This window comes from Panthera onca, chromosome B2 (assembly GCF_046562875.1).
Source record: "Panthera onca isolate mPanOnc1 chromosome B2, mPanOnc1 haplotype 2, whole genome shotgun sequence".
NCBI classification, from domain to species: Eukaryota; Metazoa; Chordata; class Mammalia; order Carnivora; family Felidae; genus Panthera; species Panthera onca.
This window is the reverse complement of record NC_138343.1, coordinates 54,610,122-54,627,689: the sequence shown is the minus strand read 5'-3', so window position 1 is coordinate 54,627,689 and position 17,568 is coordinate 54,610,122. Positions and strand designations below refer to the sequence as shown.

General features: G+C 38.5%; 1 protein-coding gene across 2 annotated transcripts in view; it reads right to left on the bottom strand.

Annotated features, from left to right (window-relative positions):
• The window catches only part of PRIM2 (DNA primase subunit 2), a 349,495-nt gene that overhangs the window by 65,964 nt on the left and 265,963 nt on the right, over positions 1-17,568 (bottom strand). For both annotated transcript variants that reach the window (XM_060615833.3, XM_060615834.3), the window contains exon 11: positions 4,965-5,091. In XM_060615833.3, coding sequence (XP_060471816.1) covers positions 4,965-5,091 — 127 coding nt within the window. The remainder of the gene's footprint in view (positions 1-4,964; positions 5,092-17,568) is intronic.

Below are 17,568 nucleotides of genomic sequence, written 5' to 3'. Positions count from 1 at the left end.
ATGGACTCCTACAAATAATGAAAATTCACAAAATTCATAGTTTATACTTCATTCAGATTAAAACTGTAAACCTGTAGTACAAGGAAACATACTGAGCAGCTGTGTAACATGTGGCTAAGAGTCTGGAGCTGTAACACCTAGGTCTGAATCTCAGTTTCCCGCTTAGCAGGTGGGAGACCACAGGCAAATTCTTATCTTGTCGCTGACTGAGCTTCACTTTCTGTCCAGTGAAGGAAATAATCACTCACAGAACTCTTGTTGAAAACACAATATAAACCTTTTATATGCTCCTGGCATATAGTAAACACTCAACATGTATACGCTGTCGTTATTATTCTCAAAAATAAAAATAAATAAAAATCTGATAATGAAATTGCAAAAGATACAAATAAGAAAGAAATGAGGCTGCACAAGGAATTCTTGGGTAAGCCCAGAATTATTAAAGGGCACAAAAAAAGGAGATTAATTGAATTATCCAAATTACATTTGAAATAATGACTGTATCTGTATGGAAAAAGTTATAAAGGGCAAAGCCAAGAAGAAAATGAAGATTGCCAAGGTACTAAAGGTCACAAAAAAGTGTTATTAAGCTATGCTGACAATAAGCAAAAAACAGAAAAAAACGATTACTACTTAGAGAAGCTGGTGTTATTTTAACAGATAACAGAAAATAAAGCTCAGTAACTCCTGTTTATTTTTTTTCTTCTTCCACGTCAAAGAAAATTATCTTCCAAACTGGACAGGGTTGAACCAGGTAACCAAAAATGAAGTGAATGCACACCCAGTTAAGTATCTGACAAAGCTTTCCAACATCCATTTGCAGAAGAGACGGATAAACTTAGTCTGGAATGTAGTTATGTATAGATTCATAACAGTGCTGGTTAACGAAATGATATCAACACAAGGGACTAAACAGTTTTATGAACAACGTAAAACTAAAAGGACAGGGACATCTCATTTCTAGTCTGGCCTGTGAAGAGCTTATACACTGCTCCATCCTAACCAGGAAAAAGTTGAACTGAAAAATCAACAACTCTGCTTAGACTCATCAAAGAAATGAGATCACAGGGCACACCACTGTCCCCTAAAATTGGAGAGAGTGGCAGATACAGAAAATCACAACATACCAGAGCAGAAATCTCTGCAGGAACCAGTGCTGGGGTAGGAAAAACCTTACCTATAACTGAGAAATTTTTGAAGTCTGGACAAGTCTGAGCATCAAAAACTCCAAGGAGACGCAGTCATAGGGAGGCCCCATACTTCGTAAGCCTAACTTCCAGGAGCTCTACCAAGTGCTCACGGTGGATAATAGAGAGAAATTCTCTCAAGCTTCTGGCATGGGGAGGGGAAAAGTAACCATTTTAATACTATAGAGCAATCTACTCTTAATAAGGCCTGCCCTCAGAACAAACTGTTTTACTGGAGCCTAAACTTCTGGGGTTTTATCAGAGGCTAACCTATCAGGGGTAGGGAAATACCCAACTCCAGCCTCCTCTAGGCATCCTGTCCCACCTAAGGGAGAAAAACTGAGTCACTGTTGAAGTTAATAGCCGAGGGCCACAGACTCACTAAAAGACTAAGCAGAGGACTACAGAACACCAACCTCTCCACCTCCCTGCTTACCACCATATTACTAAAGGTCTATTTATTGGAATTCTTTTCATCCAGAATGTCATGTCTACTTTTTAACAAAAAAGTACAAGACTTATCAAAAGGCAAACAATACAGCTTTGAAGAGACTGAACAAACATCAGAACTAGAGTCAGATATGGCAGGGATAGTGGAATTATCAGACCGAGAATTTAAAATAACTATGGTTAATGCTAAGAGCACTAATGGAAAAAGTAGACAATGTGCAAAAACAGATAATGGAGGCAGAGAGATGGAAATCCTAAGAAAGAATCAAAAAGAAATGCTAGAGAACTAAACACTCTAATGGAAATGAACAACGTCTTTTATGGGCTTATTATAGACACGGCTGAGGGAGGAATCTCGAAGTTTGAGGTTATGCCAATTGAAACTTCCAAAACTGAAAAACAAAGACAAAACGACTAAAGAAAGACAGTAAGAACAGAATATGTAACACCTGTGGGGCATTATGAAGGGTAGTAATGAGAATACCAGAAGAAAGGAAGGAATAGAAGCAATATTTGAGGCAATGGAGAATATTCCCCAAATAAATGTCAGACACCAAACTACAGATATAAGAAGTCCAAAAAACACCAAACAGTATTAATGCCCCCCAAAATATAGCTTAGATATATCACATTCATATTTGAGAAAATAAAAAATAAAGAAAAAATCTTGAAAGAAGCTGGGGGGGGGGGGACACCTTACCTACAGAGAAGCAAATATAACAATTATATCTAATTTATCCTCAGAAACCATGCAAGCAAAAGACTGAAGTGAAATATTTATTTATTTACTTATTTATTTTTTGGACTGAAATATGTAAAGAAAGCATTTAGAGGGGGGAAAAAAACCTCTACACATCTAGAATTCTGTACCCTGTGAAATTATCCTTCAAAAGACAAGAAGAAATACTTTCTTGGACAAACAAAAACTGACATGATTTGTTACCGGTAGACCAGCAAGGCAAGAAATGTTAAAAAAGCTCTTCAAAGAGAAGGAAAATGATAAAGGCCAGAACTTGGGTCTACCTAAAGAAAAGAACATCAGAGAGTAAGTAGAGGTAATATAAAAACTTCAGAGTGGGAAAATATATCGAGGATATTACATAATGATAAAGCAGTGCATACACCAGGAAGACATAACAATCCTTAATGTGTATCCATCTAGCAATAGATCATCAAAATACAAGAGGCAAAACTGGTAGAACTGCAAGGAGAAATTGATGTATCCCCTATTACAGACTCCAATACTTCTCCATGAGAAATGGACTGATTCTGGGGCGCCTAGGTGGCTCAGTCGGTTTAGAGTCCGACTTTGGCTCAGGTCATGGTCTCCTGGTTTGTGAGTTTGAGCCCCAGGTTGGGCTCTGTGCTGACAGCTCAGAGACTGGAGCCTGCTTCGGATTCTGTGTCTCCCTCTCTCTCTGCCCCTCCCCTGCTTGTGCTCTGTCTCTCAAAAATAAATAAACATTAAAAAAAAAAAAAAAAAAAAAAAAAAGGAAATGGACAGATCCAGCGGGCAGTAAATCAGCAACAATAATCAGAATTCAAAAGCACCATCAATTAATATAATTGATATCTATAAAATGCTATATCCAATAATAGCAGATTACACATTCTTCTCAGTTCACAAGTAACAAACCACTCTAGTGAAGGATGCTGCTGATAGTGGCAGGTTGTGCAAGTGTGCGGCAGAGAGTATGCGAGAACTCTTTGTATTTTCTGCTCAATTTTGCTGTGAACCTAAGTGCTCTAAAAAAATTAAGTTTACTCATTAAAACAAGGACAGATCAATGTTTCTAATAAATAATACGAACTTACTGAGTGTCTGCTAAGTAGATTATTTTTTAACTGATAGAGTTTAAATTAAAAATAAAATAAAACAAACAATGGACTGGAATAAGATTCAGTTTAACAGGAATAAGCAATATAAAATCCTGCATTTGAGCTAATAAAAATCAACTACATAAGTGGGAGTTCTAGGATCTGGTAAGTGATAAAAGAATCCCTGGGAGTTTTACTAGGCCAAACTAAATGGCCTAAGAAAAGTAATATATTTTCTCAATAGAAGTATGTGGTCAATCAAAGTGTAGAAGACATAAGCAATTATTCAGGGCACGTGCAAATAAATCTGATTTTATAAGTCTGAGGGTGGAGCCTGATAATATGCATTTCTAAAAGGTACCTTAAAGTAACTGACACAAGTGATGAGAACCACTCACTGTGAATACCAGTACCGGCCAACTTTTATCTATTAAATATGAAAGTAAAGGCATTTTTTTAATGCTCTGGACATGTCAAGCATCTTCCTCAAAATTCTGTTTGTGATTATTTGGATCTTGATCCATAACAGCCTATAAATGCATAATCTTTTAATAAAGAATTACATTCAAGATGCTGAAACAATAATTAACAAACATCCTTCTACACATTAAAAAAAATGCCAAGGGCGCATGGGTGGCTCAGCTCATTGAGCGTTTTACTCTTGATTTCAGCTCAGGTCATGATCTCACAAGTCATGGGATCAAGCACACATTAGGCTCTGCGCTGACAGCACAGACCTTGCTTAGGATTCTGTTTCTCCCTCTGTCTCTGCCCCTCCCCTGCTCATGTGCATGCTCTCTTTGTCTCTCAAAATAAATAAGTAAACGTTAAAAAAAAAAGTGCTAAAAGAAAAAAAGTTCTGACACATACTGCAGTAAGCTTTAGTTATCTAAAGTATTTACTAATGTGGATTATTAAAATCATTCTCTGACATACCAGACAAATGAGGAACTTTTCAAGGTATGTGCAGAGAACTATTGTAGAAAAAAATTGTTGAACTAAGAAGTCTACAAAAAATAGTTTAGCCTTTTTTTTTTTTCAACCTACAGTAACTCAGGTGAATTGACAGATGTTTGATACCATGACCCGCTAAATTCCTCACTCAATCTCATTCATTAATGATACTAAAACACACCTTTCCTCAGTACTCTTTTGAAAATTAATGAATCAACTATTCTATAATTCAAGGTACTCAATTTCAAAAACCTTTGAAGAACCTGTATTAGTCTCCTAATCATGAGAGAAACAGAAAATAGCAGGTGAAGGGGGACACTGAGACTAAAGAGCCTGGTCCAGCACAATCTTTAGCATAGTTGAATAAACTCTCTTGCTGACCTAGTTCAGTAATACGACAGATCTCTAGAACAGTGCAGGAGCACAGTGGTGACTGACACAAGCTACAAGGGATATGGTGATACAAAAAGCCATCAATCACACTGCTTTACTGTTTCCTATAGAGCTAGTGGGGTTTCTACACTTCACAGAAATGTATCCAGTGGAAGCACTTACCATGATAATCCCCTTGGCCTGGTGGATTGGTTAGAATAATCTTCATGCAACTGAAAGGTGTATAGTCAGTTCTCTTGCCTTCCTTTCCAAAGCTATGACGGATATTGTAAGAGTAGCCTTTATCAAACTGGAGGAAAAAGAAGAGGCAAAGTAAGTCAATATCATCTAGTGGTGTCAGCAGTGATAGACAGCTATAATTAGAGTACAAAATGGTATTTTCTAAAGTAAATTCAGCATTCGTAGGTAGATGTACATATCCTATACATCATTCGAGCCCTTCATGTACAAATACATTTTTTTAAAAGTGCAAAACTTACAGGAAACAAATTATTCAGGTAAAGACAGCAAATGTTTACATGTATATATGTTTAACAATGAGGATAATCCTTTCCTGAGAGTAATCAAATCACCCATTTCTTGGTTTGATTCCAGAGCTTATAATGAATGTATATCAGTTTAGTCTCAACCCCCTTATCTTAGTACTCCCTGAATTCCTATATCCTACCTATGCTACTTCTGAAATGCATAACACAATTAATCCCTTCTTCTGTATTCTCACTACAGGAGAGAAGCAATGTGTAAAAGAGAAGCAAAGCAAGAAGAAATGCAAGCAAATGCTTGATTAATGAACTACTGCAATTGCCTCCCACCTGGAATTCCTGACTCCATGTTTACAAAGCAAGCTAACAGTATAAAAAGGAGTTTGAAGTAGGTGGGAAAGAAAGAAAACAGGAACTAACATTGATTGAAAAGCTCAGAATAGTAGGACTTAGCTAATACTTCAAGGAAAGTAAGAAAGAACTAGATTAAGAGAGTAATATACTGTATTATTTTGGAGGGTGAGATTTTTAAATTTCAAATTACAACCTGAAATACACAGATCTCAAGTCTACTGCTTTATTGGTTTTGACAAATCACTGTACCTATGTAATCCATACTCCTATCAAGAGACAGAACGTTTCCATCACCCAGAGTTCTCTGGTGCCCCTTCCCAGTCAACATTCTTCCCTCCCCTCCATACGTACGAGAAACTACTGATGTGATTTTCATCACCATAGTTTTAACTATTCTACAACTTTATATAAATGGAATCACACAGTATAAAGTGTTTTATAACTCACTTGTTTCATGACTTTATATGTTTTGAGATTTATGCCATTCATTACACATACTGTCAACAAGCCCTTTTACTCAACTATAGACCCCAACAGTTAAAACCAAAAAAAGACAAGATTGCTAATTCATGCTCTAACTAAAACCTGCTGCACTTATTTCTTATCACGCTTCCTTGAGGCATTGATAAAGATGTTTTGGCAATGACTGGAATGTTCCAACCACCCAGACAGAAAGGCCTTGATAACAAAGAATGCCTAGAAGACCATACCCCACCTGTCCCATTTTGTGCCCATGATCCTGTGCTGAACACATACCAACGCCCAACCACGATCACATGTTCTCTGCATGCTTTCTTGCCCGTACGTACCTCCCTGAATGTCTATAAAACTCTAGGCATCCATCTTGCCAGGAAAGAGGTTGGATATTAAGACTTAAGCCTGCCACCACCCTGGCTGCTGGCACCCAAAATAAATTTCTCCCTCTTTTCTAAACCTTCATCTATTGGGTTATTAGCTTCTCTCACGATGAGTTTATCCAAGTTTGTTCGGCAACAGTGTAGGCAAACCCAGCCAGGAACTATGCTTTCGATTTGTCCATCCCTCTCAGTATTCCCCAGGATGGGGCAGTTGGCCATGGCAGCATGCCGGGGCTTACCCATTCACTTCCTGAGTTAGCAGCTGCGATAGACTGATTGGTAACACTATCAGCAGTTTGTTCCTTTTATTGCTAAGTAGTGTTTTATTGTATGAATATACCAGATAGTTTATCTAGTTCTCTGGTGATGGACACCTGGGCCATTTTTCCAGTTTGGGGCTATTACCAATAAAGCCACCATGAACATTCTTGTAGATGACTTTTGTGGGCCTATGTTTTCATTTCTCTCAAATGCTGCCAGAATTGCTGCCAATAGTTTTCCAAGGTGACCGACCATACTATTTTATAGCCTACCAACAATGTATGAGAGTTCCACACTGTCCCCAAAGTTTGGTGCTGACTCAATTTTGTTCATTTTAGCCAGTCTAAAGGGTAGGTAGTGATATCTCACTTTGCATTTCCCTGATGAGTAATTCTTGTGAGCACTTTTTCATATCCTTTCTTTTCATATGCCTTACTTTGGGTTTTTTGTCTGTTTCTTTGAATCTTTACCTTTATTCAAACATGTTCATGTTTGCAATATTGACTTCCTGCATCACTGACCATATATAGATACATATATGTATATGTGCATATGCAGATATATTTTTTCCCAAGATTTTATTTAAATTCAAGTTACTTAACATATAGTGTAGTACTGGTTGCAGGAGTAGAATTTAGTGATTCATCACTTAACATATAACACCCAGTGCTCATCTCAACAAGTGTCCTCCTTAATACTCATCCCATTTAGCCTATCCTGCTGCTCACCCCCCTCCATCTACCCTCAATTTTTTCTCCACAGTTAAGAGTCTGTTTTGGTTTGGTTCCCTCTTATCATATAGTATTTGTCTTACTCTGACTGACTTATTTTGCTTCGCATAATACCCTCTAGCTCCATCCACATCATTGCAAATAGCAAGATTTCATTCTGTGGGTTTTTGGTGGTTTTTTTGTTTTTGTTATTTATTTTTGAAATAAGAGCATGAGCAGGGCAGGGACAGAAGGAGACAGGATCTGAAGCAGGCTCTGCACTGTCAGCACAGAGCGCGATTCAGGGCTCGAACTCATGAACTGCGGGATCATGCATGACCTGAGCCCAAGTTGGACACTTAACCAACTGAGCCACCCAGGTGCCCATGATGGCTGAGTAATATTCCGTTGTACGTATGTATATGTATGTGTGTGGGTGTGTGTATACACGCACGCACGCGCACACACACACACCCCAACTCTTCTTTATCCATTCATCATGCCTTATTTTGTGAAGTGTCTGTTCAAATCTTTCTCCCATTTAAAAAAACAGATTGTCTTCTTGTAGGAATTCTTGATAAGCTCTGGATATAGCCCTGGTGTCAGATATAGGTGTTAGAAATACTTTCTTACAATCTGTGGCTTGTCTATATATTTTCTTAACGTTGTTGTCTTCTGGTAAGTAAATGTGTTTATTTTTCATGAACCCTAAGTTATCAATTTTTTTTTATGGTAATGCTCCCTGTGTCCTCAGTTAGCTTACAAAGATATTCTCCCATGCTGTCCTTTAGAAGCCATGATGTTTAATTTCTAAAGTCAGGTCCTTTTCATCTCAACTTTTGTGTGTAAGGTAAAGTACAAGTCCAGGTTGTTTTCTACCCCTCTAGGGGAGGAAGGATCTTCATGGCTGGTTCATGGTTCATGGCTGGGGCTCATTAATCAAACTGATCAAAGACATTCACAAGAAAAAAAACCCATTTAATTACATATGTACATAAAGTGTGCTGATGGCAGTCTTAACAAAGAAACAGGACTCAAGGAGGTAGCCAGATGATTGAGGCTTATATACCATTTTAGGCTAACCCAAGAAAAAGGGATTCTTGGCGGAAGAGGCAAGTTCTGAGAAGGTGAGCGGAGGAAATACACGGCAAATAAAGGTTGTACTGTTTTGCAGATGAGTCTCTTGGGTGATAAGAGTTGTCTGGAGTAGCTCTCTTCCCCATACAGAGACATCTTAACAAATGTAAATTTCCTTTAAAAGGGGAAATTTATATTTTATTTTTAGGCAGTTAGGAGGAGGTAAAAAGTTCTTATGGCATCTGCTGGTTTTCAGTTGCCTTTAGCTCAAAATAATTCTTATGTCAAAGTGACATATCTTGGGGTGGCATATTCTAGTACCCTTCAATACTATTTGCTGAAAATATTTTTCTTTCCTTACTAAATTTCTTTGAATAGAAAGAGACTCATAAGTACAAAGAAAAAACTAGTGGATGCCAGAGGGAAGGGAAGTGATGGTATAGGTGAAATAAATTACGGAGATTAAGAGGTACAAACTTCCACTTATAAAATAAGTCATGGGGGAGGGGTGGCACCTGAGTGCCTCAGTTGGTTAAGTGTCCAGCTTTTGATTTAGGCTCAGGTCATAATATCAGAGTTTATGGGATGGAACCCCATGTCAAGCTCTGTGCAGCCTGCTTGGGACTCTCATTCTCTCTGGCTCGCTCCCTCTTTTTCTCTCTCTCCCCCTCCCTCAAATAAAAATTTACAAATAAATAAACAAGTTACGAGAATAGAAAGTACAGCATAGGGAATACAGTCAATAATATTGTAATAACATTGTAAGGTGAAGACTACCCTTACTATGGTGAGCGTTTTGTGATGTATAGAATTGTTGAATTCTACAAAGGAGAATTGTATGTTCTTCAGAAAACTTTGGGTCAGCTATTCTATGCAAGTAATGGTGTTAGAAATAAGCCCATTGACCCAATCGAAGGAGGGACCAGGAAACATGGAGCACAGTGAAATAAGGCTTTAATCAATATTCTTCCAAGAGCAGGTGTCTGTTGGACAGGCACACTCAGGGCGGTTACAGCAGACAACTTACCTCCGAGCATTCAAGTCCCTCCCCTGATTCCTCACTGGCTGAGTAGTACATAGGTTACAGCCTTACCTTGAAGTCGCCTATGCCCAGGTAAGGCAAAAGGTAGTCTGACTGGAACAAATGTACATTCCCTGAGATTACGAGAGACTTTGAGTCCCTCCTCCCTTTGTTCTTTGGTTCATGCTCATTGCAAAGCCCCCCAAAATAAGCCCATGAAACGGAGAGGGGAAGAACCTGGAAGTGAAGTATCTCAGGGTTTGGGGTTCCATTGAGGGGGGAGCCCCACATATTTCCAATAGGTTGTAAACCTATTGTTAATTAGACAGCACAGCTTTCATTAGGTATTTTTGAAAATGAAACATCTCCCTTCTCACAATGGCAAGATACTCTCTAAAGGAAGAAAAGCTAAAACTAGTATCTTTCACCTCCCTTTTCTTTCCAACTTATTTACTGCCTCCATGTATGTATGTATGTCTAAAATTTGGACCTTATAATTAAGTTTTCAGCCCATTCATGTATTATCACACAAACTGTCTTCTCTAGTTTTCAGACTAGCAAACTCTTGCAATATTGTACAGAAGGTACACTGATTGTGAGATGTTTTCGTTACCAAATGATCTATCACAGCTGCTAACTCAGGAAATAAATGGGTAACCCCTGGTGTCCCACAGCAGCCAAATGCTCCATCCCAGGGAATCTCCAGGGGGCTAGGCAAATCAAAAGCATAGCTGCTTGGCTCTGTTTGCTAATACCGTAGCCGAACAAACTCCAGAAAAACTTGTTGCAAGAGAAGCCAATAACTGGAGACGTGGGTTTGGAAAAGAGAAAGGGAGAGATTTATTTTGGATGCCGGCAGCTGGGGGAGGTGGCAAGCTCAAGCTTTAACAACCAACCTCTCCACTGATAAGAAGGAGACCTAGTGTTTTCTAAAGGGAGGGTCAGGAAGGTATAGGCAAAAGAGCAGAAAGAGAGAGCACATGACCACAGGTGGGGGTGGTATGTGTTCAGTATGGGATCACAGGCAGGGAAGGGGACAAGTAAGGTGTGGTCTTCTAGGCATTCTGCTCCTGTTTCTGGTCTGGTACTTAGAATGTTCCAACACTGCCAACGCCTCAAGAAAATGCAGTAAGAAATAACTGTTGGGGTCTATAGTTGAGCAAGAAGGCTTGCTGACATTTTCTTAGAGAACACTTTCTAGGTATCCACCTCTACAAGTCAAAGAAATATTTTTTTAAACTTTTTTAATGTTTATTTATTATTGAGAGACAGAGAGAGAGAGAGACAGAGCATGAGCATGGGAGGGGAAGGGGCAGAGACAGGAGGAGACACAGAATCCGAAGCAGGCTCCAGGCTTTTAGCTGTCAGCACAGAGCCTGACGCGGTACTCAAACTCACAAACTACGAGATCATGACCTGAGCCGAAGTCGGACGCCCAACCGACTGAGCCACCCAGGCGCCCCTCCCTTTTTTTTTTTTTAAAGTTTTATTTATTTATTTTGAGAGACAGAAAGAGAAGGTGTGTGAACATGAGCAGGCAAGGGGCACAGAAAGAGGGAGACAGACAATTCTGTCCAGTGATGGGAAATGCCAAAAATCAACACCGGTCTTTTGGCGGTAAGTGGCAGTTTTCAACCTTCCAAATTAGTCCTGACATGCAAGCCATGGCACTGGCAACACGCCAATTTCTTCCAAAAACAACAGTAAATTATTTTCAGGGGCACTATGTTACCAATGGAACACAAGAAAAATTATACAATAGGTACTTCTTTATCCTGCTCCTACCCTGTCTCTTTCAAAGTCTCTCTCAAAGTTGGGTTTCCCTTTTTTTAAATGTTTATTTATTTATTTTGAGAGAGTGTGCACTTGCATGCATGAGCAGAAAAAGGATAAACAGAGAGCGAGAGAGAGAGAGAATCCCAAGCAGGCTTCACATTGTCAGCACGGAGCCCTATGTGTGGCTTGAACTCTCTGTGAGATTATGACCTGAGCGAAAATCAAGAGTCAGACACTTAACCAACTGAGCTAACCAGGCACCCCATCTAGTGACCTTATCTTATTATGTTTTAAAAAGTGTTTACACCAGAATCTACTCAGAAGCTATGAGTATATATATTCAGAGGCCATGGCGTAAACATTCAATTGCCTAGAAGAACAATGTGTGGTTTCCCTGGAAGAATGTCTTCCCTACCAAGAAAAGCCCCAAGCCCAATTATTATTCCCATTGGCAGAGCAACAACTGCCATTCATTATGGTCAAGCTCAGCTTGCACAATGAAGTGAGACTGGGTAAACAGCAAGTACCCTCAGAGACACATTTATATTTGAAAAGGAAAATCTTCTTGACCTAAGTGAGGCAAAACAGCCACATATATGAAGGCAGAGAAGAGGGTAATGATATAGTATTTCTTAACAGGATATTTTCGATCCTTCCTTAGTGACACTTGTTTCCAACCCACAAGAATTTGGAGCTCTAATTTACATATTTAAAAAACACTAAGGGAGGGTCTGCTAAACTACAAAGACAATTAATTCAATACCCACAATTCAGCATATCAAGGATCATTACTTTGGTCCCAGGAAGTTTAGCTATAAGTAACAACAGGAATTCACAGCTTAGCAGCAGGGTTATACAAGTGGACCTACAACTAGGAAAGAACATGAAATCATCCCAATGCCTTTTCTCAGCATGTTCTTGTTCGATCTTCTACAATTTCTAACCTGTTGATAACTTCTTCTTGTGTCATTTCCCTAAAGCTTCACTTATAATGTTAATAACCAGAATGCATACTACAGGCATTTAATGTATTGTGACCCCCTTTTAAATGCCTACTTACTAAACTACTCAATTATTACCTATAAAACTAATTTTGTCATCAGTTACCTGCAGATTCTAAATACTTCTCTTTAACCCTTAACTTCAACCACAGTTTCACTCTCAAGGTCACTGAAAAATCACACATACCCTAACCAAAAACACACTGAAGGAGACTAGGAGGCCTCACAGAGTATGGGAAGAAGGAAAGGCTACTAAGGCAGGGCTTTAAGTCAAATACCCAAGTTTAAATCCTGTCTTACCACATGTTGTTACTAACCAATCTGTAAAGATCCCATATATACAGTTCGTACACACACACACACACACACACACACACACTCACACGAAGTGATAGGGTTGTGAAGTGATGGGGGTTTGGAGCTGATGGCCAAGAAAGAATTCTTGAGACGTGTTTTGGTGTAAAAAACTTGGGAGGTGGGGAAGGTAAAGTCAAGGGGAAGTTTCCAAAGGGATTTTCATATGCTAGGGAAGACTCACAGGATATTGGAGGCCTACTTATTATCAAGCTAAGGTTGTTTTTCCCTCTAGCAAAGCATTAACATTAAGACAGTAGGGAGTTCCTGGAGAAATGTTATACTCCGTATTTGCCTCAAGAATTTGTCAATGGGCTGCAGGGTATAAGGAAGTTTAATTTTACCTGCCATTTCATTCTTGCCTTTGTTCCCCACATCACTATGGAAGAGAGGGTGATGTTGGGGTTATAGGTTTCTGGAGATTAAACTATTGATAAGATTGCCTTTTTCTTGTAATTTACTAGGATATTTGTAAACTAATGGAGACTCATGTCTTGCATGACTGTTATCTCTATCAGTTAACCATTTGTTTTCTTTCCTTTGTTCTTGGGCAGCAGGAGTGCCTAAGGAATGTTACACATATCCCACTTGGGGCTGGGGGAGGGACTGTTAGTTTGTGCTTTGCCCTCAGCTTGCCTTATGCTCCCTCATCAGAAGGAGTAGTATTTAACAGATAGGGTGATGTGGGGATTAATTAGCTCATTTTCATAAAGCAATTGGTATAGTATCTAGCACAGAGTCAACACTTTAGAGCTGTTATCATTACCAAGGTAATCAGTTTTATTATTAACCAGAAAAGGCTATCTTAAGTGGGTCAGATCTGGTGTGTTATTTAATATTACTTAAATTACTTACATGTTTTGCCTCCAGCTTTCTCATCAGAAAAACCTGGAATCTAGTTCCTCCCTCTAACTCTTTATAGAACCTTTAAAAAAAAAATCAGTTAAGCAATTTCAAATCTGTACTACAGCTGGAAGGCATTGCTGCTATTAATATAATTCAGTAAAATACCTCCTATGGTGTACTAAATATTTCGTCTGCTGCTCTGCAACAGTTAATTCGTTTCTTATGGGTGAGAACTTTTCACAAGCTTATGAGGCAGCAAGGTGTTAGAGAGATAACACAGATTTTGGTTCTAACTCTGCCACTCCTAGCTGAATAATGTTAGGCAATTATAAATTACCTCAGTCTGTTTTTTCATTTTTAATATTGTAGTAATGAGACCTGTACTTCACTCTATGCAAAAGAAATCTGTAAACTGTAAAATGCCAAGTATATACTATAATTATTCGCTACAATTATTTGCATAAAATTGTATAAACTTGTTTTACCGTGTTTGAAAAGTGAAATGTTAAAAATCAGTTCCATTTTATATGCAAGTATATCACTGAATACTCCTGGGAGTTCACATGAAAAAGTGTGAACATTATATATATTTTGAAGGGTGCCAGAATATGCCACTCAAAATATGCCACCTTAGCATATGGATTATTTTGAACAGCCACTGAGAACCAGCAGATGAAGGACAATCTCTAAAAACAGGTACTAAGTTTTCTTTTTGTAAAGGAAATTTCCAAGAGTAAATATGTCTCCCACTCCCTACCAGTGAGAAAATCACATTAGAGAACACACTGACTTAAAACCACATAACAAAGCTTACTGAATAACCCTTGGTTAGCATTATTTTCCCAATCAACTCCCCAGAACTTGCCCCCCACCTCACAAAGCCCAGAAGCCCCAATCCTCTTTCTTTTGTTTAGCCTAAAACAGCATAAAAGCCCAAGTTGAAAACGCCCCTTTGAGTTACTCATTTCTGGGTGTTCCCATGTGTATGCGCTATGTATACGTTAATAAACTTGTTTTTTCTTGTAAATCTGTTCTATGCCAATCTGATTTATGAGCCCCAGCTGGGGAACTTAAGAAAGGTAAAGAGAAAAGATTTTTTTCCTCCTCTACAGTTTCATCTGAAAAAGTGGGCCACATTTTCCATCTTAACACCCTAATCCCCTTCCCTGAATTTATGGAGAACGCTTGCAGTTCTAGACCCCAGGGCATGCTGATTGTCTTTCCTTCAAATTTCCCTGAGGCAAGATCAAGCTAAAATCTTAAAATTTTGATGGGCTATTTTATTAGAAAAAAATTTTTTAAAAAAGTGAAATGCCAAACCCACAGGAAAAGTATGAAATGGAATGATCCTATTGTGAGAAATAAGCCCACTAACCCCATCAATGAAGTGGCGCGGAGACTCTGAGCACAATGATGTGAGGTTTTAATCAACATTCTTGCAAGAGTGTGGTGGATAGGCACACTCTGCGCGTTACAGCAGGCAATTTATCTCCTAGCAGGAAGTCCACCCCGATTCCTCATTGGCTGAGTAGTAGAGAGGCTACAGCCTTACCCTGAAGTCACCAAAGCCCATGCAAGACAACAAATGTACATTCCTTGAGGTGACGCAGAGACTGCAGTTCTTTAGTGCATACTCATTGCAAAGCCCATGAAAAACAAGCCTGAGAAACCGCGAGGGGTTAGAAGAACCAGGAAGTGAAGTGTCTAAGGTTTTGGGAGTCCATTGTGGGGGCAGGGGAGGGGTTCGTACATATTTCCAATAGGTTGTAAACCTATTGTTAAATAGACAGCACAGCTTTTATTTGGTATTTCTGAAAATGAATCGTCTCACTTTTCACATCTATATAATCTGATAAAGTAATTGATTAAGCAGATCACTTTCAGTAAAGCCAGTATATCAAAAGATCACCTGTGTATATTAAAAAAAAAAAAAAAAAAAAAAAAAACCTGCCATAATCATCAGAGGAAAATGGAAAGCTATCTGTTCAGGAATGCAGATGGGGTGTGGGCTAGGGGGTTTGTCTTCTTCATATTCACTGTACCTAAGTGACTCAGAAAACAAGATTTGAGGGTCGCCTGTGACTGTGTAATCTACATCACTCTAACTGTTCATTCAGACAGAAGGAAAGAACATCACTTCTAAATTTCTAATGTGCAATTCAGTACATATGCACTGCTGTTATCAGCAACAGAAAAATAAATAGTGATATCGCAATAATAATAGTTTACATTTCTATAAATCTTTAGCAGTGACACAATGATACTTCTTAGACCTTTTACTACCTGTAAGGTATGGAAGTTAGGTAGCTCTATACATGAGCCAACTAAGGTTTTAAGAGGTCACGTGAATAGTTATTTCAATTACTTAGTGGACAAGTTGGAATTAAAATCCTAGTCTTCTACTTTCTAGAAAATATGACAACATTATAAACAGAGACAATTAATAAATAAGTATTAATTTATGTGTATTATGTATAACTTCAGTTATCTATGGCAAACATTCAGCTGCAGGCTGCTTCCCTGCTCTCAACTGTTTCGGGACCATCTGAAAGTCACACTGAACCAGAGTTAAACAAAATGCTTCTGATTCTACTGAAAACCAGAGCAAAGTACCTACTCAAAAGAAATACTAACTCCAGTGAGCCACTCACATATCATTTACTTGGTTTCTAATCTACCATGATTTTATTATTAAAAAAAAAAATGGTAAACTGAGAGTTAAACATTAACAAAATGAAAGAACACTAGGTAATATTCCACATGCTTTCAAACACCAGGCACACTTGATATTCCTCCTTCTATAATCTAAGTGGGGATGTAATAACGAACTGGAACACAAAACCCGTGAGAAGAAAGCATGAAAACGGACATAAAAGCATGCAGAACACACCACTGCTTATTTAACTAGCAACTTATTTAACTTCATTTGGAGCTTTGGCAAATTTAGCTTCCTTACCAGAATCAAAATGGAAGAGCTAGAAACAGGCTTTAACCATCATCTAGTGCAGGCATTACTAGACATAGAGAAGCAAGTAATGGCAGTCTAACTTGCAGGGGAGTTAGGGAAAGCACCTTAGTCCCTGCATTCCCCATCCCAGGCACCTCTCATTCACTCCTGTCAGCCTCATGCCTAGCACAAGGCCCAGCAAATTGCAGTTGCTCACTAAATGTTTACTGCTCTGGAGTTAAGAGTCTTTCCTGCACTGAATGTTCTCTGGGTCCTGGGTCCAAGAGGACTTAAAGCTAATTTTGTACTTATTACCATGTTAACTTTCAGTGACAAAAGAGATTTAGCAAATTCCTATCAGTAAACATTGTAACTTAACATGTTATTTCAATAGAGGCCTGAACAATTCCATATGGAGGAGATGGTCTGGGGAAGTTGCGTAGTAATTTCACCTGGCTATTTGTTCAGCCAAGTGTGCTGATATTAACAAAGGGGCAGATTAATGATGGAAGTTTCAGCATTTCACTTGGAATGCTTACTTTAGAAAAGTCTACTTTATTCACCGGTATGAATACCACTAACGTAAGTGAACGAAAATTATTAAGATTCCAAATATAATTTTCCAAAATTTGAACACAGAAACCATTGACAATCCTTCATTCACTGAAGTAAAAGCATTTACTGAATCACATTCTTACAGCCTAAAAAAACTAAATTTAGTAACCGTTAAGAGGTGATCAATTTAGTTTCTATCTCACTGGTAGGGGAAGAGCTAACATAAAACAAATTATCACCAGAAAACCACAGGAGCAGGCTGACTGATGTAAATGCTCTAGTCCAAGATGAGTTGGCTCAGCTTGAATAAATTGGTCTTTTCATTCGCTGAAAACAAGAGAAGCAAACTGAAAACATCATCCAAGCCTGCAATCAAAGACTACACAAAAGTTAGCAGATGAGAGCTTCTAATCTCCAAGGGAAAGGCTCCCTCTTCTTCGCAGATGCAGGAATTTATTTTTACAAACATTTTGAAGTAAAAGTTAAATGTAAATTTACTTAACTTCTACCAGATTAGTTTCATCC